The sequence below is a fragment of the Aethalodelphis obliquidens genome, unplaced genomic scaffold (genome assembly GCF_003676395.1).
Source record: "Aethalodelphis obliquidens isolate GAN/ISIS:26980383/991018 unplaced genomic scaffold, ASM367639v1 scaffold9, whole genome shotgun sequence".
Classification (NCBI taxonomy): Eukaryota; Metazoa; Chordata; class Mammalia; order Artiodactyla; family Delphinidae; genus Aethalodelphis; species Aethalodelphis obliquidens.
The window spans coordinates 33,922,668-33,949,198 of NW_020837953.1; the positions used below are offsets into that span (position 1 = coordinate 33,922,668).

The window sequence follows — 26,531 nt, forward strand, 5'->3', positions numbered from 1 at the left end:
GGATGAAACAGGACTGGAACCCAGGTAGTCTGACATTAGAGCCTATACTCTTAACTATTATGTCAAGCTATGGAATATTTAAAGCTCTAGAACAATGCCTGACACAGGATAAGTATTCAATAATTAGTAGCTATTATCAAGGGCTGGGGAATTGGTTCTTGACTCAAAGGTTCCTAGGCTAGTGCAGAATACAGACACTTTACAGAGGAGGGAAGAATAGCATTCCAGACACTTATTCAGTGCCTAGTGTGTGCCATGCACTGACTGCCAACGTGCCATGCGCTGTCCCGGTCCTCATGCAGTATATATTAAACACCTGACTATTTTTAAGCCCACTTCAGTTAGAGCTACCTAGGAGAAGCACAGATGCCTTATCTAGTGTGTGAGAGACCCAGGATTAAGGGAAGTCAGGGAGGCATCTTTGAAGAATGGTTTCAGAGAGAGATCTGAAGACGTAGAGTGATGGGGGTGGGGTGGGAAGCCCCCACGGTGGGAATGAGCACGGTGCCTTTGCGGAATGGAAAGAAGGTGATGTGGAGGGGTAAGACCCAGGGGGAAGTGGGCTCAAAGGCACTGAGAGGTAAAAGGGGATGTGTGTGTGAGAGCTTGAGGACCAATGAGGGCTTCTATATAGCTGGGCGAGGGTCCACAGAAGACAGAAGAAACGTGAGTGTAGAGGGATAAGGCTTAGGGGTGGGCTGGTCAGATTGGGAGGGGGCTTCTCTACTTCAAAGGGTTTGGATTTGGGCTTGGAGATGATAGGGAGGCTCTGAGTGATGTCATTAGGACTGTTTCTAAAAGAGAAATCAGGGTAGCAGGTTCTAGAAGGCCATATCCTTCAGATTGGGGGACCCAGAGACTCCCTTCTACAAAGGTTTTGCTGATACTGACAGTTTTTTTTTTTTTTTTGATACTGACAGTTTTAAGGGATTCAATCACCATATCCTCATTTCCATCTGTGCCCTTTGCTAGCTTCCCATTGTTCCCCTTTCTTACTTTTCTCTGCAGCTTCCTCCCACTTTATCAAAGAAAGGCTTGTCCTTCACTCATGTGGAATCTTACTCTGGTACATTGCCCCAAATTGTAAAACCACTAAGAAACCCAGGGGAATTTTCAAATTTTGTTTCCTGGGAGATTTCTTTAGTGATAAATGCCCATTCTAGGAACTGTTTTCTCTCCCCCTCTCATACGTATTCCTGTAAGCCATGACAGATATCAGAATGGGATAACTTGGCCCTTGTTAAGATATTCTGAAATCAGAAAGTCTGATTTAACTGATGTTTGTACAATAAAAACTGTCTTTGTTAATTAGGTTATACCTACAGTTGTAAGTTTTGACAAAAATATATTCAAGCTAGGGATAAATACATGTACAAATATTTATAGTAAATATTTGCATTATATTCTAGAGTTAAAATATATTTATTACAGTACAGTAAGGGCAAAGGTGTAGTAAAATTAATAATATTTCAATTTCCCCAATCCTTTCTGGATATATGAGATTAACCCAATGTGCCTCTAAGTGAAAAAAGTGACCGGCATAATTGATCATGCTTTTTTGGTAAACTTCACGGAAACTGTAAAAGCAAAAACAAATCCTATTCTAAATTAAGTATGTCTAGTACGTTGCTTTGAACACAAATGAATGAGGTCCTAATCATACTGTTAGCTGATAGGTCAATAAAACTAGTTTATCACTACATGATTTTTAGCGCATAACTTGGAAGGAGTTGAAAGAATTCAGTGATACTGCGGTAACAATACTTCTTCCATTCGAGGTACATGAAGAGACTCAGCACTTCTAGCCATACAAACCAAAGCTTGCTACAGGATTGATGCTAAACCCTATCTCATTCTACCAATTAATAATATTTACCTTGAATGTTGAAAATCAAGTCCAAATCTTTTCAGATACATTTTTCTAATACAAAGTTATTTTTGTTCAATAATGATGATAAAAATTTATACTGCATTAATCCATTGCTTTTATTCAATTGTATAAAAAATTCTGTATTGAATCAGTATCTATGAACCTTATATCAAAGGAAATTTTAAAAAAGAAATTTGGTTACATACTCTACATTCTTTCTTGTAGAGAAGTATGATAGATGTCCGTAAAAATTTTAAGTATTGAAAGACAGACACATATAAACAAAGAAGAACAAGAGTGTTTTTGCTCACCACCCAATTCTGCAAGGATTAAGCTGTAATTTGTTGCAGTCGATAACCGACAGTACACTCTGAATGGAAATTAAGACAATGACAGGATGCTCTGTGCTTGGACAAGCAGGCCCCTTAGATAGTTAGATGCACATCTCAGGAAGAATTTTAATGAATCCAGATTCTTGCATCTTCCCACACATAAAAAAAAGCACTAAATCATTAACTTGAGATATCTGTTCTCTGTGACCAGCAGTAATCTTTCACCAAGATGTATACTTTACCGCATGTATTTCCTAGCCAAAAATCACATACGTATAAACTGGTTTCCCCCTCAACCTCTTCAGAACAGCTTCCTCAGAGCTACTGAACGTCTGTCTCCCAGGCTATAGTCCTCAGTAAGGTCTCTGAAAAAAACTTAAGTCACAACTCTTAGGTTGTGTGTTTTTCTTTAAGCTGACACAATTTTGGGATAAAATTCTGTGGGGAAATGGAAGGGAAATAGAAATTCAAGAAGGAAAAGGAATGATGTAAACTTTCCAACTGTTAAAGAAGAGTCTTTTCAGAAGTCTGATGGTAGGGATCAATGGTCTTTATATTCCGGGGGCTTTAGTTAAGTACGTGTAAGAATTTAAAAAAAATAATTTAAATGTGTCAGGAATTACATACTTTGTGAATATTTAAACTTGTAATCATAAGTTTTAGATGTCAATGAAAAGAAAGTGTGAGGAAATACACAGTGTTTCCTTAGAGGGGCAAGTTTGAGGACCTCAAAGGAAGCCCTTCACTACATGTGGTTCCTAAGGATTGAAAGCAAGGACCTCAACCTCATGGGAGGCAAAGAACTTGGGGCCAGGCAGGCACTCTGCCTAATAACTCAGTTTACCTACGCTAATGAGTAAATTGTTACAAAGTGTTAAGTGGCAGTGATTTTGCAGGAACTGCCTTCAGCAGGTAGGAGACAAAAAGACTCCGGTTGCTGCTCCAAAAACACTTCAAAGCTGCTTTAACACCTTAGTGGGAGACAGGGGAGAGCTGGAAACAGGCCCCAGGAACTGTGCAGAAACAGAGACCTGAGCAGGGGCTGCTCAGAGGACAGCTACAGGTTCAGGGTCGGCAGGCTGCTGAGATCTGCTTCACTAAGCTTCGGTTCCGCTCTCTTCTGCTAGTTGGGATGACGGTGCCCCTCTGTCAGAGCTGGTACATGAACTTCTTGAGATCATTTGGAAGAAACACTTAACTCAGTAAATAAGAATTAGGGTGAACCGTAAAAATTGCCAATATCCAACCAGTTTTGACCTACAAAAGTGGTAGTTTCTTTTGTTTCGACCTACAACTGATGGCCACTACATTATTATTACCCAGAGATACCAAGCTGTCCTCTGATGAGACTGAATCCACAAGGCTGCTGGAGAATGTGCTGTGAAATGTGACATAAAATGGAGTCATTTAAGTCAGGGTTTTAAAATGGGGCTGGGGGGTTTCCCTGGTGGCGCAGTGGTTAAGAATCCGCCTGACAGGGCTTCCCTGGGGGCGCAGTGGTTGAGAGTCCGCCTGCCGATGCAGGCGACACGGGTTCATGCCCCGGTCCGGGAAGATCCCACATGCCGCGAAGCGGCTGGGCCCGTGAGTCATGGCTGCTGAGCCTGCGCGTCCGGAGCTTGTGCTCCGCAACGGGAGAGGCCACAACAGTGAGAGGCCCACGTACTACACACACACACACACAAAATCAAGGTTAAAAGGTTACCATAATAATATTTATGGAGCATTTATATATAATATCACATGTATTATATATATATATATATATATATGTCAGGCATGCCACTAAGCCCTTTCTACGCATCACCTTTGAGCCACAAATAACCCTATGAAGTGGGTACTACTATGAGTCCTATTTTTAGCACACAAGTTGGAAGGAGTTTAGAGATGAACGAAGGAAAACTCAGAGTAGTTAAATAACCTGTCCAAGGTGAGGATGGGAGAACTTAAAGCTAGAAGTCTGACTTCCAGTTTCCTGATGAGAATCTGTGTCCCACTGTATTCTCTGGGGTGTCCTTCAAAGGTGGCAAGATAAAGAAAAAAAGATCCCTACCTTGTAAGGGCTACATTCCCACTAATGACACAGGAAGCTGAGGTTTCTTTTAAAAGCCATTACCTCAAGCATATTAATCTCCACTCATAACGACTGGCTACAGACACAGTTAGTAACAGCGCAATACAACTTCACGCCCTTTCATCCAAGGGTTTCAAAGGGCTTCGTCAATGCTAATTATGCCCCAAACCCTTGTGATGTGGTGGCTGGTTCAATTTTATGAGCATTAAAATCAAGCAAGGAAGCTGCCAGCAGCCCAGGGGTTACACAATTTGAACACACACCTACCAGCCGCCCTCAAGTGCCTGGTGGAGGGCAATTCAGAGTTGAGGCGACAACCAGCAGGCCTCCTGACGTTAAGTCCCTCCTCCAAACCTCAGCACTGGAAACTGTGAAATGGCGGTGTCCAGGTCTACTGGCTGGGAGGGAGGAGGACAGCAACGGGAAACTCCAGCTCTGGACACTCTGCTGGGAGACTTCTCGGCCCAGCATGCTCTGCTTTTGGCTGAGGAACCCCCCGGGGGTTTGCACCAAAGTTATTCAAAGTGTTAAGTGCTCGTAAGTACATGTGGACGGCTAACCCAGGACAGGGATTCGATCTTGGGATCAATGACTTTGTGCCTTACGAAAAGGTGCAGACTGAAACACCGGTGCTCCCACTGAGGGGCAGGTTCAAGCCATGGCTCCAACAGACCCAGCCGTCAAGGGAAGGGGGCAGCAGACCCCAAGTCACTTCCCTCTCTGCTTCAGGTAACCGATACAGATTCTGAAGACCAGCAGACCTGGGCTGGGGTCCTGCCTCTGCCACTCACTGCTGTGTGACTTCAGGGCAATCACTCTGAAGCCTCAGCTTCCCCTCTGAAAAATGAAGCTGACCGTAAACCCTCATGTAATAAATATTAAAACAATTCTAGCTGCTACCATTATTATTTTTACAATTTTTATTTGTATCATCATCATTAGCATTAGCAACAGCTCTAAGGACCCTTCTGGCTCTGATATTCTCTGATCCGAGAACTGATCTTTCACCAGCTACAACTCTGAAAGAAAAGAAACTGTTCGCAGAAAAGCAGCCACAGGTCGCAGAGGCAGGAAACCTTGGATACTGGTATCCAAGTGAAACCTCAGCTCAGATCTCCTGTTCCAGCGCCTGCTTTACATCTGCCAACAACAGCATCTATTTACATACCGCAGTGACAAGACTGTCATCACTTGCTATTTAAACTGAACTCTCAGTCCCTTGGGCTTAAAATGCTAACAGTTAAGTATAAACTGCATTCTGGCTTGCTCTGAGGGTTACTCATATTCAAATACAAGGGAGGCAGCAGGCTGGCTAATAGGCTCTGCTACACCCGTGACCTGGCTTCAGGCCAGCTCCCTGACGTTTACCTTCTCCAGCAGGTAAGGCATTACCTTATCTACGACACTTAATAACCAGTATCAGGGAGAGAAGGGGCGTTGCAGAGTGCCCAGCACAATGTAGGCAAGAGGAAGTGGTGGATAAAACCACGGGCTTTGGGAGAGCACAGGCTTGTTTCAAATTCCAGTTTTATGACCTATTGACTGTGTGGTCTTGGGAAAGTTAATTAACGTCTCTGTGCCAGTTTCCTCATTTGTAAAATGGGGATATAATAGTACTTACCTTATGGGACTTTTGTGAGGATTAACACAGTCCCTGTTACAGTAAACACAGCAAATGTTAGTTGCTATTATTATGATGATGATTACCATAGTAATTGTGAATTGGCTATAAAAGTGTGGATAAAGGACCTATATTTTCCTGCCAGGAAGACTGACAAAGGCTTCATGAAAAAGGTGATATTTGAGCTGGAGCTGGAAGGGTGGGTAGGATTACCACAGGCAGAAAACTGGAGATGGTACAGGCAGCTTCTGTTTCCTTTTCTGTAAATTCAGGTCATCCTCATAACTACCCTATAGGATGAACTTAATGCTGATGTGCAGAGGAATTACATGACTTTCCCCAAGTTATAATGCTACAAAGTGATAGAGCTGGGACTGGAAGCCAGGTCTCCCTGATTCCAAAGGCCATGCTCTTAACACCCTGCTGAATCTCTCTTTTTGTGCCAAATTCTGTCCTAAAGGGTAGATACTTGTGGAAATGGCTTCCCCGCCACCCTTCTAGACTCCTTCAGGGAGGAGATACCTCAATTACCTACATAGCTCCCGCCCCACCCAGCATAGGCACGTAGATGGCAGGTGCTCAGTTGAGAGACCTGTTTGCTAAATAGAAGTGAGGCCCGACTCTTGCAGGCTGAAGCAGAGCCTCCAGTGTCAGAGACCCGCAGGGATGCCGACCCTCGGCAGCTCAGCCTATTGGTCTCACAGACCACCTTCCCCCAACAACCAGAATCCATTCCCTGCTGGGTAGGGTGAGGGTGGGGCTGTAACTCAGGGCAAACTGCTTGTTTCTAGCCATCCCCCATCAACGTGGACTTGGGGCCTCTCAATGTTTTCCCCAAAGGTAGGAGATGCCTCCAGGAAAACCCACCCAGCCACAAGCCCACAGTGTGGAGACACCAGGTTTGCTGGAGGACCCCACCCCCAGCCACTACTGATTGGACGAATGTAGACACCTGACCCAAGCTGGGCCAATCAGATCCTCCCTCTTTTGAACGTGTGATTAAGAGTTCTACCACCTTTCAAGGCCCACGGCCCTTCTTGCCCCTGGGTTCCATGAGCTACCCTGTAGCCTTATAATAACTTTACCTTTCCCTTCAGCGTCTCTGAAACGGATTTTTATTCCTTGCAACCAAAATAGCCTTAAAATCAAAAAGGAAAGAGACAGCTTCCCCTTAGAACCCCTTCCCCTTCCCCGAGGCAGAATTAACTACTCCTTCCTCTGCTCTGTGCACCTTCATCTGTTCCTGTTTGTAACCACGAGACATTTCTGAGTCAAGCGGTGAGTCAAGCCCCTCCTGCATGCCTAGCGCTGGGCTACGTGCTTTCTCATTGATCCATGCAGCCGAGGAGGGATGAGGGATGGAGGGAGGTGTTGCTACCACCATCCTACCCGTAAGAGAAGCTCTGAGGGTTACCTAAGCCCTACATCTAATCACTTAGATAGGAACAGGTAGGGATTTGAAGCCTAGCCTTCTTCCCTTTATTCCCCCTGGTACTTCGGTCAGCTCATCACCCTTTCTTCACATGCCTATCTGCCACCTCACTTCTTAAGCTCTTTGGTAGAGTCACTATGACTTATTTACCTTTTCTCCGGCATGAAGATACTTCTGTAATAAGTAACTGAATAAAATTTGTGATTAAAATGGAAACTTACTAGACGCCTCATGAGGGAGAGTGTTCTGTGTCCATTTGGCATCCATTCACCACAAGGGCAATTATATCAACTATATTTTCTTATTTTCTGTATTCTTGATGCACTGGCATTTGTGAGCTCGCTTGCTGGGGAGAGACTGCCTCTTCCAGGGCTATCCAATTTTTTTTTTTTTTTTGCAGTACGCGGGCCTCTCACTGCTGTGGCCTCTCCCATTGCGGAGCACAGGCTCCGGACGCGCAGGCTCAGCGGCCAGGGCTCACGGGCCCAGCCGCTCCGCGGCATGTGGGATCTTCCCGGACCGGGACACGAACCCGTGTCCTCTGCATCAGCAGGCGGACTCTCAACCACTGCGCCACCAGGGAAGCCCTATCCAATTCTTAGAGATAGCAAAGGGGCATGATCTCTGGGATGTTCACTGCAGCATTTACAGTCATCCCAGATTAGAAACAACCTAAACATCCAACAATAGGAGGTCTTTCCAGCAAATTTTGATACAGCAGCTCAACAGATCACTGCGCAATCATTCAGAAAGCATGCTTTCAATCACTACTCAATGACGTGGGGAAATAGTCCACAAATAAGGTTAAGGGGAACAACCAAGAAACAAAACTCTCTGTACAATCTGATCCCCAATCTGTAATACCAGAAAAAGACAGGAAGGAAATACACAGAAATATGAACAAAGGTTGTCTCTGAGTAATGGAGCAGGTGATTTTTTAAAAAAATCAAGGAATGAATTCCTTTTAAAATATTTCTCTACCTTCCTATTTTTATGTATTTTAATGAACATTTCTTTTGATTACACATTCTCTTGTACGCGTGGAGGGTCTGCCTGTTTCTGCCAGCGATAGGCACGCGGACCCTGGACCTATCTGTTAGCCAATGCTGCACCGTGTTACTTTCTTGTTAGAAAAATATAAAATTCCCAAACCAAAAAAATAAAAGCTCTTGCCTTGTAGGAGAAGGAAGCCTCACTCACAGGGTCAGCACTGCTCGCGGGCGGGAGCTGCTGCAGCTGCAGGGCTGCTCTGTGGGCTCCGTCCATGGTGGTCTAAGGGCACATCCCACCAGGCCTGGTTTGGCAGCTGCAGCTGCTGCTAAGCCATCTTTCCTTGTGGGGTTCGCCTCCTTCCACCAGCCATCACTTTCCCACGCGGAAGGAGTACTTCAAGGCTCTTTTGGCCAATTTACAGCCTTTTCCTCACCTTCCCTCAGAGACGTGCCAGTTTCTAGGTCTCTTCCCAGGCACACAGACAGGGATGCGTTTCCTGATTCTCGCAGTGCTCTAGACGGTGGGGAAGAACATTACATGTACAATGAAACACTGAAACATTATCATCTCAAATAAAGATATGGCTCACCTGCCTCAAAGTCTTTTCCTGGTCCTTTAAAAACCCCATCCCTCGCCTCCTTTGCTTCCTTCCTTCCATCATATCCTAATTTAAATGCTACTTTTCTATAGGCTCCCCTACATAAGAAGTAGAACACTACCTACATCTACTTCTCCAGGACTCCAAAGAAAGAAAAAAATCCCACTGCCATAAAAAAGGAACCATCTACATTCTGATGCAGGAAAGAAAGATGAGAAGAAAAGTTATCTCCATGGAAGATGGAAGAATTGTCCTGCTTCTGAGGGTCAGCCTAGCACAGGTGATACAACATTGGACCAGGAGGGGGAAGACCTAAGTGACCAGATCATTTTGCCTCTGGAGTCTCAGTTGCCTCATCTGTAGAACAGGGGTAAAATGTGGCCTCAAGTAAAACAAGCAATGACGGTAATTCCCATTAACTTCATTGGAATGATATTTTCAGGGCATCTCAAGCTTTTCTACCAAACTGAGAAAGAGGAAGTACGCCCTTAGTGTTATAGGAAGCATGGCCAAAATACCTTCTGCAAGTGCTAAGGGTTTCTTTGACGTCTTCTTATATTAAAAAAAAAAAAAAAAATCATACAAATTTGGATTCTACTGCAAAGTCTATGTTTATTTATTTTATTTTTTTTGCGGTACGCGGGCCTCTCACTGTTGTGGCCTCTCCTGTTGCGGAGCACAGGCTCCGGATGTGCAGGCTCAGCAGCCCTGGCTCACGGGCCCAGCCACTCCGCGGCATGTGGGATCCTCCCGGACCGGGGCACGAACCCGTGTCCCCTGCATCGGCAGGTGGACTCTCAACCACTGCCCCACCAGGGAAGCCCTATGTTTATTTTAATATAAAAATATTTTAAATTACTTTTGATCCGCCATGTGCTACCTGTTTTACCTGGGCCAAGTCATTTAACTTTTCAGCCAGTCTCCTCTGCTGTGAAATATGGATATTCGAAGCCCATGTGTTTTGAGAATTTGGTGAAATAATGCATATAAAATATGTGCACAGTGAATGGTCAATGAATGTCAGTTATTATTAGTATTAATTTTATTATTATCGGTCTAATTATTTAATTTGCCTATGAATACACCTTTCTTTCTCTCAAGCAACGAATATTTGAGGGCTTACTGCGTGCCAAACAAAGTCTCTGCTGTGCCTCAAGGTGTCAGAAAGCTGCCTCCTATCTTTCCTGTAGCTTCCAGTTCCTTCTGCTATCTAGCCCTAGGCCCAGGAATTCTGGTTCCTGGTGTGAACAGCACAGTCTTATGTTATAGGACTAACACTGAGTCCAGTATCTAGGAGACATCAGATGCAGGGCTTAGCACAGGGGCAACACTTAGACAATGTAGCCCGGGTCTCACTTTGTCAAAGGGCCTCAAAGTTAAATGATTGCTTCTGCCTCTAGATGAGGTTATATATTCAGTATATATATACCTGAAGTACACTCATCAGACAACTTTGTAACTCACATCCCATAACCAGACCTCCCTGACTGTAAAGCCCTATGAATATTTGTTTGTAATCTTGTGAAAAGCGTAATTATTATTCACTATACTTTTATGCCTTAGGAAGGAAGGGTGGCCCAGGGTTCCCTTGATCTCTGAGACCCTCTTAGAGGCTTTCGGCCTGGAGGTGAAGGGGCACTGGAGCACAAATTCTGGGAAGCAGTTTGCTGAATCCCCTGCTCTGTTGCTCCCTGCCGAGATCTAGCCCAGAGCCTGGCACGGTGACCTCCATACATACCTGCTGACTGGCTATAAACAGGCCTGTGAAGCACCTGGTGCACCGTGGCTGCTTCACGGGCAAGAAGAGAACGGATTACTCAGGCCTAACCAACCACGACTCCAGAGATACAGCCCGTATAGCCAGCCCCGCCCACAGCACGTCAGAGAGACCTCAGGGATGTGCCAAGAGGCTGATGGGAATCCAGGCCCCTAACTAACCTCCTTTGGATCAGCTGGTTCCTCCAGGTGGGTTTCTGTTTTTGCCCTCCTTTGTAGCGGCTGTGGTTACTCTCATTTAATTCGCTTTGAAAAAGCAGCTTCCCTCTCTGCCTCAGGAAACCCAGGCCTCTGAGGCATCATGGCCTGCAAAGACAGAAAACTCTCCCTCAGCTGGGTAGCCCTTGGGACTAAAAGCCTTGGAGGAACTCTCTGCAAGTTGCCCTTCCTATAAGGCACACATTGCCCAGCGACTCTCTTTTCCTTACTTCAAAGCACTTTTCCAGGACTAACATATGCCCTAGAGGCAAGGAGCCAACTCTGTGCTGCCAGCCACCCCTTAATTTTGAGGCCCCTCACAGCCACCAGTGAGCACAGGGTTGCTGACTCAAAAAAGGAAAGATAATTCACTAGGTGATGGCTTCCACTCCATCCCCCAGCCCTCATCTCAATGAATTACTTCACTGACCCACAGAATACGGTTTCCCAGCCTAGAGAAACGTAGCTCGTGGCTGCTAAGAGTCGGGTCTTGGCTCTGCCTGAAAAACTCAAACACGCCCTTTCCCAACACCTGCAAATTCAGCTTCCGGTTGCTGAGTGCCAGTTACAGGCCAAGCGCTTTCCCTTTCCTGGGCTTTGGCTCACTAAAGGGTTACACGCTAAAGTCCCCACCCAATGCGCAGGAAACAACTTCCAGAGGCCAACATGGATCAAGAAGGCCTTCTCTCATCCACCTGATAACTCCACCGTCTGCTATCGCCCAAGCCGGCGTGTATAAGTACATTTTAGGCGAAGTTACTCTAGTTCACTTCCTGATTTGGTAACGCCTGGCATCACCTTTACTAAGGCAAATCCATGCCCCTCTCCTCGATGCGAAAATGGAAAAAGCATTCTGAGGCAATGAGACCCAAAATGACAAGGAAGATATTTACGGTAGATGATCACAAATGCATTCGCTTTTCCTGAAACGAAGGGTGAATTCAAGTCCCCCTTCCCCCGCCCTTAGTCTTAATCACTACTCACCGGCGGCGTTTCCGCTAAGGCCCACCTATCAGAGGTTTCTGAGCAATGACTTAGACTCTTCGCGCAACCCGGAGGCACAGCCTCCCAGATTCCTTCCCCAACCCAGAGCAGCCCGAGTGCTGCAGTGTTTTGCTTTCAAGGCCGCGATTTGATTTGTCAGACAGCCTGCCAGTCAAAAGCTGGCAGGCATTTGGCGCAGGCGAGTGGCTGCGAGGAGGGGGTGGGCGGGACAGACCTCCGGCATTGGCTCCGCCGAGAAGCTTGCTTGAAGCGTAGGGGGAGAGCCTTGAGGAGGCGGCGCCCCGCAGGAGCTTTGCGCTCGCCTGGAGAGGGTCCCCTCTAGCGGCCACAGGAAAGACGTTGGAACAAAACTCCGCTCCCTCCTCGGGCTGTGTCTGGAAAGCTCCGGTGACTTGCTCACTCCACTTGCCCTACAGGTGGGCAGCCTGCCAGGTGTCCTGCCTCCTTATCCTCAGAGCCCCCTCCCGGGCTTTGCTCCTGCTGTTGCCCCACCCCCACGCTCTCACCAGGTATTCAAATCCTACACATTTTTCAAGGCCCGGTTCCTCCCAAAGCCGCGGGGCATAAAAGTCTCTCCTTGCCTATCCTCCCGGAACACCTGTTGGCAGCACAATATACCAACCCTCCCGGTACGTCCCCAGCTCAGCAATACTTAAGGTCCACCAGTAAGCCCAGCACTTGAATGCTTCCGTAATGTACAAGTGTAATAATTATGATTGCCTCGAGGATGTATTGTACAATACAGGGAATATAGCCAATATTTTATAACTATAAATGGAGTATAAACCTTAAAAAATCGTGAATCACTATCCTGTACACCTGTAACATATAATATTGTACAGAAAATATATTTCAATTTAAAAATTTTAAAAAATGAATTGTATTTAAAAAATAATTAATACGTGCATGGAGCTTCTGCTTTTTCACTCACGTGCATTTCATTTCAGATCCTCTCAACAACCCGCTGAGCGAGACATTGGGCTCATGCCCATTTTACAGGTGAAGACATGACATTTGGACAGAGACCTCGATGATGAGAAAGAGGCAGTTGTGGTTCAGACCCTGACACCAAGCGAACTCAGAAGGAACACCCGAGAGCAGGACGAGGTTGACATATTGTAGGAACTGCCCAAAGGACAGCGTGGCTGGTGCGAGATTTTTCTGGCGCGTGGGAAGGGGGAGGGGGACGGGCAAGGGACAGCTTATATGAAGATGTTTGGATTTCATCCTAAGTTTAAAGGCGAGCCCTTGGAGTGTTCTAAGAGGGCGAATGACAAGATCACTGTGATTGCTCTTAAGTGTGTAAAGAGGGGCTCCTGGAACACTACATGGCTGCCCCCGTATGTTGCCCGTTTCAGTCTTTTTTCTTTGGCTCTTATAAACCGGGCTTCGATGAATGTTAGTTCTTCTAGGTTTATTCCTTGAAGTAGGATTTCTGGGTGATCAAAAGTCTAAGGCTTTGGGTCTATCACAAGATTTTGGGGGGTTGCCTAGATAAGCCCTGTTAAGGTTCCCCACCCATCCTGACGTAGTTAACCCGAACCCTAAAATTCTGGCAGCTTCCCAGCGGTTTTTGAAATGCCTCTGATCATTGGCCAACAACTTTTCACGCCTAAGAAACGGAGGACACCATTGGCTCGAGTTCATCCGGAAGCGGGCAGAGGTGGAAGTTAGAACGTTTAGGCCTGTGGTTGCCATAGCGACAGGGAGGTTGACAGGCCAGATTCAGCCCTGGGGGAGCCGACAAGGTAGGAAGATGTCCCTTTTGGGGGACGGATGCCAGGGTCGTGGGGAGGAGGACCCGGCGCGCCGCATGGGACGCCCACTGAGACCGCCGCCTACCCGGTGCGTGCGGAATTCTGCTGCCGAGCTAGGTGGTCCCCTGAGGGCCGGAAGAAGCCACTGTTGGAGGTTCCCCTCCCCGGAGGTGTGCCCTCAGAGTCCCCACCTGAAAAGTGGTGATAATAACCAGGGCATCCCTTCCTCATAGAGCTCCGGTGAGGGGCGTGGGCATCTGACTCCCCTGCCTCAGCCCCGGCGAGTGGACAAACGTTTGGGGGCGTCTGGCAGCAGGTGGACCACAAAGAGCTAAATTCTAATCCCAGGTCCACTCCATCTCCTTCCCTGCTCGGGGCTTCGGTTTACCCATCTGTGAAACGAAAGGCTGTGATTGGAATCTAGAGGTCACTAGCCGGCAGCCAGCGGAAGTTTATTCCAGCTCTCCGACACACTTTCTCGGCTTCAGAAAAATATCAAATAGATTATTTACCCAAGATTGCTTTGAAAAATGTAAAATACTTCCAAGATGCACCATAGCATTGTAACTGAATCAATAAAAATCTCATATAGTCAAAACTACTCATGCAAGTCCCATAAAATTCCACATAAAGGTAACAGTATACACGAGGTAGTATATATTGATATACTTGTACAGTAAAATACATGCATAAATATATGAAATATGTGATAATACTATAAGATAAATAATAAGGGTTTTTTAAAACATAGAGATGGTAGAATGAAAACATGCCTACAGTTGTAGTTTTGTGAGTTAAAGCTTTCTAGAATGTAGCTCCTAATGGAAAGAGTTGTATTTAATATTATGAGTACATCTATATACATTATGGATAAAATGTGTCTACTCCTAGTATTCATCCATTCATTCAGTCCACAAATATTTATTGAGCAACTGCTATGTGCCAGGAAACAGATTGGGGATTCAGTGATGAACATCTTATTGATGAAGATCATAAAAGAATATTTTACATATTACATATAAAATATGATGTTGGGTAGTGAAAAGTGCTTTGAGAAAAATAAGACAGGGTCAGGGACTAGAGAGAGATAGGTGGTGCTTCCGAAGAGAGAGTGGTCAAGGAAGTCATCCCAAAGGCAATTTGAGGAGAGGCCCAGATGAATCTGGTGACAGGGCCAGAGGATGGTACCCAGTATAAGGGAGGAATCCCCATGTTACAAGGGTATTGCAGAAGCTGAAGAGGTCCCTTGTGGAGAAGAGGATTAGTCTTTAGGTTGTGGGTTATGACAGCTGCCTTCAAATACCTGAAGAATAGTCATATATAACAGTGGCTTTCAAACTTTTTGACTGTGACGCATGGTAAGAAATGCGTTTTATATTGTGATCCAGCACACATACACATGCACATAAAAGCTTCACAAAAGACTACAAGCTATGACCTGCATTTCAGAACTCACCAAGGTGGAAGAGGAGTGAGACTTACTCTGAGCTGATTCACGCAGGAACTTTCTAGCAGTTAGAACTACCCAACAGTGAACTGCCTCAGGAATTTTCAAACTGAGTTTTGGGGACCCCCAGCATCCTGTGAAAATTCAAGACAGCCTAAATATTTGCATAGGACTCTGTTTGCATAGTACATTGCGTAGGACTCTATGCAATGTCCTAATTTTTTAAAAAACAACCATACATACTCAAGGATAGTAAATGTCAACATTTAGCATGTTAACATTTAGTGTGTGCTACCTTAGAGGTTATTATAGTGGTTCAGAGCAAGCAGAAGTCAGACTTCCTGGGTCAAAGCCTGATCCCACCTCTTACTTCTGGTGTGACCTTGAGTAAGTCACTTAACCCCTCCCTCTGAATTTCAGTTTTCTCATCTTGTAAAATGGGGATAATACCTCACTGGATTATTGTAAGGGTTGCGTGAAGTATTCTATACAAGGCATTTAGGAGTGTAAGGGCTCAAGAAATGACAGCTATTATTTTAAGCTGTTAATACATTATCCCCGTGCATGTATTAAAATCTAATATTAATAAAAGCCTACTGTAGGCTAGGCAGCATTAACTACTACTTGTGGATCATCGTATTTGATCCTCACAAGCAACTTGAGAGGAAGGTACTATTACCAATCTCCCTTTATGGAAGAGGAAATGGATTTAAAAGGTCAAGTGACTCATCCAAATAAGAACTATTAAGTGGCAGAACCCAGGACTATTAGCCTTGAACAGAGGACTGCATACCCTTGATCACTGCACTGGCCCTCACCTGGGAACTGCTTAAACATATGCTGTTGATTAGGAAGTTAGTATATCTTCATTGCTCTTTCTTAGATTCCAGGCCCCTGACATCCTATCATGAACAGTTATACAAGCAAGTGCACTAGTGAGGCACATCTGCACAGTGCTCCATTCACACCTGGGCTGTACCTTCTCTCATCCTGGCTTCACAGGTATGCAGTAACAAGGCTGGAAAACATTATTAATAGTGTTGTCTTTGGGTGGTAGGAATATGGATTGTTTTTTTAAATCTTTTAAATTTATCTTTCCAAAAATTTGACAATATGTACCTATAACCATTGTAATAGGAAGCTTAAACCTCTTCTAATTACTCATAATTCTAGCACACTAATGCATTTAAAAAATAACAGCTTTATTGCAGCTAGGGAAGTAGAGGGTTATTACTAAGACAACAACACTGCACTGAGATGTGATAAGTGAATAGTGGCTGTGTTTATAGATCCTAAAAGACATTCTTATACTAGAGTAGTGATTGTGCTGGGATCGATATTGACTTGTTTCTGTTGTTTTTGATTTCTTAATTTCTTTGAGTGTGTTGCCAATAATTATATTAAATATTAAGTTTTTAGTATAGATTGTCCACCATAAATGATTGAGAATTGCTGCTGTGAGGGTGATAGAATAAAGTGAAGAGTAAATACTGAAGGAGCAAAGGATTGGTAGAGCATAACATCATTTATTCAATCCTTCATTCCTTAGTATTTATAAATGGTGTAAGTTCCTTAGGAAAAAAGGTGAGCAAAATAAAACTCAAGTCTGTTCATGAAAGATTAACTTCTATGAAAATTAAATCATGCTCCTGCTGTTAACAACTGAAAAAACAGAGAAATATAGGAAACATGGTTTTTAGACATTGAACAACAGGGAGCCCAGTACTGTAATCCCTGAGAGAAGAAAAACGAGGTGAGCCCCACAATTGCTCCAGCTTAGTGCTGGGGGCAGTTTCTAGGCCACAGTTCAGGGTGAGGGAAACCTCAGTTTCTGAGCTGGGGAGATAGAAATCAGAGTTCAGGGAGACCAAAGCAGCTGGAATTTACAAGGTAGAACACCATAAAGGAGGGACCTGCACATAAAAAGTTCAGAAATAGGAAGAGAGTTCTCCTTAAGTCTTTGGCTGAGGAATGATGGGCACATGCATGAGAAGAAACTAAGACGGGGGAAAGAACCACCAGAAAGCAGTAGGCTGAACAATTTCTGGGCCTTACACAGAACTGGGACTACTTCATGGTCCCATAAACCAGAATAGAGAGACACTGTATCAGATGAGGATGGATTGGGCAGAGTCTATAGAAATATCATGTCTTAGTAGTGGAGATAAATTATTCCTAGAATAAAAGCTGCTCTGGATTCACTATAACAAAGCTTAAAAAGCTGGAAGGGAGCATATGGGTCTGTAAGTTACTGGAAATTGTGCCAGAAAAAAAAAAATGCAACACTCTACAGAAATACTTCAAAATCCAGTACCCAACAGTGTAAAACTCACAATGTCCAGCGTCCAGTACAAAATTGCTGGACATGAAAAATACAGGAAAATATGACACATATCCAAGAGAAAGAGCAGTCAATATTAGCAGTCCCAGAAATGACAGAGATCATCAAATTAGTAGAAAAGGGGCTTCCCTGGTGGCACAGTGGTTGAGAATCCACCTGCCAATGCAGGGCACACGGGTTCGAGCCCTGGTCCGGGAAGATCCTACATGCCGCGGAGCAACTAAGCCCATGCACCACAACTACTGAGCCTATGCTCTAGAGCCCTTGAGCTACTACTACCGAAGCCTGCACGCCTAGAGCCCGTGCTTTGTAACAAGAGAAGCCACCGCAATGAGAAGTCCACGCACCACAATGAAGAGTAGCCCCCGCTCACCGCAACTAGAGAAAGCCCGTGTGCAGCAACGAAGACCCAATGCAGCCAAAAATAAATAAATTTTAAAAAATTAGTAGAAAAAGACATTAAAGCAGGTATTATAAAAATGCTCAAATATGTAAAGGAAAACATGAACATAATGAAGATAGAAATGGAAAATATTTTTTAAAAGGACCCAAATGTAACTTCTAGAGATGAGAAATGCAATATTTGAAATAAAAATATAATAGATGGGATTAACAGCAGATTAGAAACTACAGAAGATCATTGAACTTAAAGGTAATATACACTGTCCAAATGAAAGTGGGTGGGGAGGGGCAAGAACAGAATCTCAGTGATTGTGGGACAATATTAAGTAATCTATGTACGTATACTTGTAGCTCCAGGAAAGAAGCCAGGGTGGCAAAAGGCTCAAAATTTTTTGAAAAAATAATGGCTGAATATTTTCCAAATTTGATGAAAACTATAAATCTGCAGATTCAGGAATTTCAATGAATCCAAAATAGTAAAAACATAAAGAAAATAATAAAATGATGCAAAATCATCATCAAAATCAAATTTCTGAATAAAAGTGATAAACAGAAAAACTTAAAAATAGTGGGTAAAAAAGATATATTAGGACATAAGATAAGAAGTACAGTGGATCACTTATCATAAACTATGCAAGTTAGGAGACAATGGAGTAATACATTTTAAAGTCGAGGAGAGGAGGGAAACTGTCAACACAGAATTCTATTACCAATAAAAATGACTAAGAAAATGAAAGAAAAAAAGATTATTTTAGGCAAACAAAAACCTAGAGAATGCATTATCAGAAGACTTGCACTACAAGAAATGTTAAAATAGGTTCTGCAGACAGAAGGAATATGATACCAGACAGAAGCTTAGATAAACCCAAAGAATTAAAGAACACTGACAATGGTAAATATAAAATACATTTTTTCTTATTTTAATCTCCTTAAAAAATGATTGACTGTTTAAATGAAAAATAACACGAGGGACTTCCCTGGTGGCAGCCAATGCAGGGGACATGAGTTCGATCCCTGGTATGAGAAGATCCCACATGCCGCAGAGCAACTAAGCCCATGTGCCACAACTACTGAGGCTGCACGCCACAACTATTGAGCCCCCACACCGCAACTACTGAAGCCCGTGCACTCTAGGACCCACATGTTGCAGCTACTGAGCCCGTGTGCTGCATTACTGAAGCCTGCATGCCTAGAGCCCGAGTTCTGCAACAAAGAAGCCACTGCAATGAGAAGCCCGTGCACCACAACAAAGAGTAGTCCCCGTTTGCCACAACTAGAGAAAGCCCACGCATAGCAACAAAGACCCAATGCAGCCAAAAAATGAATAAAATGAAAACAAGTCTTTAAAAAAAATAATAACATGAGATTCATAATATATGTAGAACTAAAATGTATCTCAACAAAAGTATGGAATGTGGGAAATGGAAGTATACTATTGTAAAGTTCTTACATTATATGTGAAGTGGTGTTTTTTTTTTTTACTGTGATAAAGATGTAAACGCTAAACCTTAAAGCAACTGCTAAAAATAAAATAGGTATAGCTAATAAATCAGCAATGAAGGTAAAATTGAATCATAAGAAATACTCATTTAATCCAAAAGAATGAAGGAAAAAAGGAACAAAGATCAAATAGGAGAATGGTAGATTTAAATCCAACCATATAAATTTTTACATTAAATGTAAAAATTTTAAACACTCCAATCAAAAAGAGATAACCAGGGCTTCCCTGGTGGCGCAGTGGTTGAGAATCTGCCTGCTAATGCAGGGGACACGGGTTCGAGCCCTGGTCTGGGAGGATCCCACATGCCACAGAGCAACTACGCCCGTGAGCCACAACTACTGAGCCTGCGCGTCTGGAGCCTGTGCTCCGCAACAAGAGAGGCCCGCGCACCGTGATGAAGAGTGGCCCCCACTTGCCACAACTAGAGAAAGCACACGCACAGAAACGAAGACCCAACACAGCAAAAATAAATTAATTAATTAATAAACTCCTTCTTCTTCTTCAAAAAAAAGAGATAACCAGAACAGATTTTAAGAAACCAAGATCCAACTCAACTATATGTTACCTTTAAGAAACCAACTTTAAATATAAAGACACGGATAGGTTAAAAGTAAAAGGATGCAAAAAGATACAGTTTGCTAACAGTAGTCAAAAGAAAACTGGAGTGACTATATTAATATCAGAAAAAATAGACTTCAGAACAAGGAATATTACCAGGGATAAGGAGGGGCATTTCACAGTGATAAAGGGTTCAATTCACCAAGAAGAGGTAAAAATTATAAATGTGCATGCACCAAACAGTGCTTTAAAATACATGGAACAAAAACTGACAAAACTTAAAAAAGAAATAAACAAATTCCCAATAATATAATGTGGGAGATTTCAACACTTTTCTCTCCATATTGATAGAATGAATAAAGAGAAAATCAATAAGGATATAAAAGACTTGAACAATATTATCAACCAATTTGACCTAATTGACATTTATTTTAAAAAACCTCCATCCAATAACAACAGAAAAACTCAAAATCCCTCCAGCTACTTGGAAATTAAACAGCAGTCTTCCAAATAAACCATATGTCAAAAGATATTATAAGGGGCTTCCCTGGTGGCGCAGTGGTTGAGAGTCCACCTGCCGATGCAGGGGACATGGGTTCCTGCCCCGGTCCAGGAAGATCCCACATGCTGCGGAGCGGCTGGGCCCGTGAGCCATGGCCGCCGGGCCTGCGCGTCCGGAGCCTGTGCTCCGCAACGGGAGAGGCCACAACAGTGACAGGCCCGTGTACCGAAGGAAAAAAAAAAAAAAAGATAAGAAAATAGAAGCTAGTTTAGGAAGAAAATGAAGGCACAACATTTCAACATACATGAGATGCTGTTAAAACAGGGATTAAAGGAAAATTCATAGTATTAAATGCTTATATTAAGAAAGAAGAAAGGTCTAAATTCCATGATTTAAGCTCCCATCTTAAAAAGCTAGAAAAAGAAGAGCAAATGAAGCCTAAAGTAAATAGAAAGAAGGAAATAATAATGGTAATAGTAGACGTAAATGAAATAGAAAACAGAAATGGGAAAAAAATCAATGAAACCCCTTGCTGTTTTCTTTTGAAAAGATCCATAAACCTCTAGCCAGTCTTACAAAAAGATATAAGATGCAAATTACCAATATCAGAAATGAAGGAGAGATATTACTACAGAACTCACAGACATAAAGGATAATAAGGGACTATTATGAACAACTTAATGCCAATAAATTACACGACAGAGATGAAATGGAAAATCTTCCTTGAAAGACACAAATTACCAAAGCTCACTCAAGAAGACATAGATAATCTGAAGACCCTATATCTAACAAGCAAATGGAGTTTGTCATTAAAAAACCTTCCCACTGGGCTTCCCTGGTGGCTCAGTGGTTGAGAGTCCGCCTGCCTTGAATTCAGCAATATACAAAATTGATAGTATATCATGATCAAGTAGAATTTATTCCAGAAATACTAGATTGTTTTAACATTTGAAAATCAATCAATATAATCCCATTAGAATATTCAAAAAGAATAATAATATGATCATTTCCATAGATGCAGAAAAAGTATTTGATAAAATTCAACACCTGTTCCTGTTAAAAACTCTGAAGAAACTAGAATTGGAAGTGATAAGATGCTTTTATAAGAAAACCTACAGGGCTTTCCTGGTGGCGCAGTGGTTGAGAGTCCGCCTGCCGATGCAGGGGACATGGGTTCGTGTTCCGGTCCGGGAAGATCCCACATGCCGCGGAGCGGCTGGGCCCATAGGCCATGGCCGCTGAGCCTGCACATCCAGAACCTGTGCTCCGCAACGGGAGAGGCCACAACAGTGAGAGGCCCGCGTACCACAAAAAAAAATTAAAAATAAATAAATAAAAAAGAAAACCTACAATTAACATCGTCATACTTAATGTTGAAAATAATTGGAGAAATATACCACAGTAATGGATCATAACACTCGACAAAGTTAAGATATTAATTCTCTAAATTGTTTTATAGGTTCAGTGCAATCCCAATTCAAATCCAAAGAGGTTTTTTGTAGAAATTGATCTGCTAGTTGTATAAATTGCATGGTAATTCGAAAGAGCTTATAAGGGCTAGTACCAATGGTTCCCAGAGGGGAAGTGTGTTGGGGGGGTGGGTGAAATGTGTGAAGGGCATCGACTGTATGGTGATGGATGGTAACTAGACCTGTGGTGGTGATCATTTTGTAGTGTACACAGATGTCAAATTACAATTCTGTACTCCTGAAACTTATATAGTAATAACTTTAAAAAGAACTAGTATAGTCAAAATAATTTTGAAAATGAGCAAAGTTGCAACTACCTTGATTTCAAAACTTACAAAGCCAAGATAGTGCGCTGTTGGTATAAGGGTATACATATAGTTCAAAAGAACAGAATTCTTGGACTTTTGATGACTATGCCAAAATAATTCAATAGAGAAAAGGATATTCTTTTCAACAAATGGTGCTAGAACAACTGAATATTTAAATGCAATAAAACAAACCTGACCTATATCTCATGCCAAATATAAAATTTAATTCAGAATGAATCTTAGACCTAAGCATAATAGCTAAAAGCATAAAACTTCTAGAAGAAAACATAGGAGAAAATATTTGTGACCTTGAGTTAGGCAAAGATTTCTTAGACAAGACAAAAAAGAATCACAGGGCTTCCCTGGTGGTGCAGTGGTTGAGAGTCCACCTGCCGAGTCAGGGGACACAGGTTCGAGCCCTGATCTGGGAAGATCCCACATGCCGCGGAGCGGCTGGGCCCATGAGCCATGGTCACTGAGCCTGTGCGTCCGGAGCCTGTGCTCCGCAATGGGAGAGGCCACAACAGTGAGAGGCCCGCGTAGCACAAAAAAAAAAAAAAAAAAAAAAAAGAATCACAAACCATAAAAAAAAATCGATAAATTCGACCTGATCAAGATGAAAACTTCTGCTTTTGAAAAGACACTGTTAAGAAAATGAAAAGGCAAGCCTCAGACTGGGAGCAGATATTTCTAAAACACATATATGATAAAGGGCTTGTATCCAGAATATATTAAGAACTTCTATAACTCAATAGTGAGATAACCCAATTGTTTAAAAAATAGTCAAGATTTGAACAGACACTTCACCAAAGGAGGTAAACAAATGGCAGATAAGCACATGAAAATATACGAATTAAAATGACAATGAGATACCACTATACAATCACTGGAATGCCTAAAATTAGTAAGACTTACCAAATGTGTTGGTGAGAATGTGTAGCAACTGGAACAAATTATTGATACATGCTACCACATGGGAGAATCAAAAGCATTGTGTTAAGTGAAAAAAAATAGACACAAAACAGTATACATACTGTATGATTACACATATATGACATTCTAGAAAAGGCAACTATTGTGACAGAAAGAAAAGCAGTGGTTTCCAGATGCCAGGGTTAGGAGGGTATTGACTGCAAAGAGACATAGGGAGCTTTGGGGAGGCGGAGGATGGATATATTTATATCTTAATTGTTGTGGTATTTTACACAATTGTAAACACTTGCCAAAACTTAAAAATGTACACTTTGAACCGATGAATTATATTGTATGTAAATTATCTCAGTAGAAATAAATTTATAAAATTCAAGCCTACAGGAGCTCTGTAAGCAACATCAACAGAGACCACTTACAGAGTTCCTACTACAAGCAGTGCAATGTGTTTGGGATTTGGGGTCGTGGAACTTGGTAAATCTCAGCCTTTACCCACAAGATTTCTCAGTTTATCCTGCAGATACAACAGAACCCAATCAACATACTTACCAAGATTGTGAAGTGATCCCTACAAATGCTGTATTTTGCTGTTTCAGGTGCTTAGAAGAACACGCAGTCAAGTTTTTCATCAAACACATGGAATATATCACAGAACTTTGCTAAGATGGACAACTCCATGCAAAAAGACCAACACTCTGGCAAAAAATATTCCAGAAAGACTGACAAAGTACAGAAAGGTCTAGTGAATTTTATAACAGAGGTCTTTGGGGACGAGAGCTCCTGACATATGTTCATTTTAGTACATAAGAGCAAATTTTAGGGGGATATAGTAAATCCTGGGTTATACCCACAAGGCCACTCTTAAGTATATCAAATAGATTGCTTTGGTCATTCTCCCACTGCCTCTAGGGTGATGATTGGGAAGAAACTATGAGAAGAAAGGATGGTGGTGGGGGGTAGAAGGAGGAAGAGATCTTACTTTATTTCCTAAAACTTAACCCAAGCCCCCATTCTGCCAGGTTGTTGGAAAGTTAAACTCCAGCCATTACTGGCACAAATGCTATTCCTCCTTATTTCAAGTTTTGGACCTTTCTCAGTAGAAAAAGGTGATGTGATGATGGGAGTCTGGGTGAGGGAGGGGAGAGGTACTCAGATCATGGGTCATCCATCCAGACAGGTGAGAGCTCCACTGTCTCAGCCCATGTATTCCTTTGCTTTTGTTAGTATGCACTAATCCGGGACTACCTCTGGGCTTGGGGAATCATTGCTGAGGCCGGAAACTTCGTTCCAAGATCCTCACTCACTCCACTGCTTTTTCTTTTAGGGGTATTACCACCTCCCTGGTGGGCCTCTAGAGTCCCTGCTGCTCTCAAACCCACAGCTGGACCTCTCTTTCTTCCTCCCATCTTTTGATTTAGTACTCTTTTTCTTTAATACTTTTAAATTGAAGCTTAATATATATTCAGAAAGTAAATCATAATTGTACAGCTTAATGAATATTCACAAAGAAACCACCACCTATGGAATCACTTCTCAGACCCCGTGGTAAACACCAGCATCCCAGAAGCCCTTGTCTTGTCCCTTCCTGGGCATTATCCCCCTTCTCTGCAAATGTAAACACTACGGCTGTCCTGACTTCTAATATCATTAATTACTTTAGTCTGTTTTGAACTTGATATAAATTGGAATCATACAATATGAACTCTTTTCTCTCAGGCTTTTTTCTCTCATGTTTGAGAGATTTAACTTCATGTTTCGTGTATCAGTGATTAGTTCATTTTCATTGCCGTAAAATGGCATAACATTCTTTGTTCTAATGTACCACAATTAGTTTATCCATTATACTATTGAAGGACATCTGGATTATTTCCTGTCTTGAGGTACTATGACTAAAAGCTTTTATGACTATTCTTGTTCATGTCTTTTGGGACATGTATGTATACATTCCTTGGGTCTATACCTAGGAGAATTGCTGGGTCATAGAGTGTGTTTATGATCAGCTCAGTTGATACCACTAGTTCTCCAAAGTGAGCGTGCCAATTTTACTTCCTTACAAGCAATGTATGATCATTCCAGTTGCTCTACATCCTCACCAACACTTTTAGCTCATCAGGGTTTTAATTTGCATCGTCCTTTGATCAAAAAGATTGAGCACTTTTTCATGTGTTGGCTGACTTTTAGGATATTCTCTTTGGAGAAGTGACTGTTCCCATTTTTTACCCATTTTTTCTATTGGGTTTTTCTTTTCTTAGGAGTTCTTGAAAACATTCTAGAAATGTATCCGTTCGTTGGCTGTAGGTAAAGTAAATATCTTCCCTCCGTCTGTGACTTTCCTTTACCTTCTCTTAATGGTGTGCTGATGAAGAGAAGCTCTTGACTTTACTATAGGCCATTTTATCAATATTTTCCCTTATAGTTAGTGTATAATGTCTGTCCTATTTAAGAAATCTTTGCCTATCCCAAAATAATTTCTTCTAATAACTGTATTATTTTACCTTTCACATCTAGACCTACGATTCACTTGGAATTGTTTGTGTGCGTGGTATGAAGATGTCCAAATCTATTGTTTTCAGTATGTATATCCAATTGCCCAGCACCATTTATTGAAAGAGTGTTCTTTTTCTGCTGCTCCGCAGTGCTATCATTGTTGTAAATCATGTCTATGTATATGCAGGTCTGCTTCCGGATTCTTTATGCTGTTCAAATACCACCTTTAATTACTGTAACTCTATAACAAGTTTTTTTCTTATCTAGTATAAGTCCTTCAGCTATGTACTATGTTTATCTTGGCTACTCTTGGCCACACTGAATTTCCATATAAATTTTAGAATCATCACATTAATGTCCTAAAAAAATCTTTACTGTCATTTTGATTTAGATTGCATTGATTCTAGACATCAAGTTGGGGATAATTTACATCTTTACAATATTGAGTTCTCCAATCTATGTGTATCCTTTCTTTTATTTAAGTCTTCTTAAATTTTTCTCAATAATGTTTTATAGTTTTCTATGTAGAGGCCTTGCATATCTTCTATATATCTATTCTAGGCATTTGATTTTTATGCTGTTGTAAATGGTGCTATTTTAATTTCATTTTCTAATTGTTTGCTGCTATCATAGAAATAAAATTAATTGATTTTTGTATATTGACATTGCTAAATTCAGTTATTACCTCTATTATCTATAGATTCTTTTGAAATTTCTCCATATACAATCTTATCTATGAATAATGACAACTTTATTTCCTTCCTTTCTGATCTATGTATTTTTATTTATTTTTCTTGGCCTTTGTACAGGTTAGAGTTCTTCAGTACAATGTTGAACAGAAGTATGAAAGCAGTCAACCTGGTTTTGTTCTCTATCTCAAGAGAAAGCTTTCAGTATCATGTTTGGTTGTAGGCTTTTGTCATAGATACC

At 42.2% G+C, this 26,531-nt stretch overlaps 2 protein-coding genes across 18 annotated transcripts in view; one reads left to right on the forward strand and one right to left on the reverse strand.

The window, feature by feature from the left end:
• The window catches only part of NIPAL3 (NIPA like domain containing 3), a 73,824-nt gene that overhangs the window by 39,011 nt on the left and 8,282 nt on the right, over positions 1–26,531 (reverse strand). For 7 of the 16 annotated variants that reach the window (XM_027109708.1, XM_027109705.1, XM_027109693.1 and 4 more), the window contains exons 1-3: positions 11,879–12,549; positions 10,859–11,002; positions 8,503–8,835 (exon numbers count right to left, since the gene is read on the reverse strand). The exons of 1 other annotated variant lie outside the window; for it this stretch is intronic. In XM_027109708.1, the coding sequence (XP_026965509.1) occupies positions 8,503–8,595 (93 nt within the window). In that variant the 5' untranslated portion in view covers positions 8,596–8,835; positions 10,859–11,002; positions 11,879–12,549. Of the gene's footprint in view, positions 1–8,502; positions 8,836–10,658; positions 10,820–10,858; positions 11,003–11,787; positions 11,830–11,878; positions 12,550–15,138; positions 15,238–15,921; positions 16,035–26,531 lie in introns of those variants that run through there. 8 more of the 16 variants (XM_027109694.1, XM_027109696.1, XM_027109699.1 and 5 more) reach the window with 8 other exon arrangements.
• Positions 13,554–26,531, forward strand: part of STPG1 (sperm tail PG-rich repeat containing 1) — a 51,468-nt gene continuing 38,490 nt past the window's right edge. Inside the window, exons 1-3 of one of the 2 annotated variants that reach the window (XM_027109711.1) lie at positions 13,554–13,647; positions 15,987–16,105; positions 23,711–23,851. In XM_027109711.1, the coding sequence (XP_026965512.1) occupies positions 23,779–23,851 (73 nt within the window). In that variant the 5' untranslated portion in view covers positions 13,554–13,647; positions 15,987–16,105; positions 23,711–23,778. The remainder of the gene's footprint in view (positions 13,648–15,986; positions 16,106–23,710; positions 23,852–26,531) is intronic. The other variant, XM_027109712.1, reaches the window with a different exon arrangement.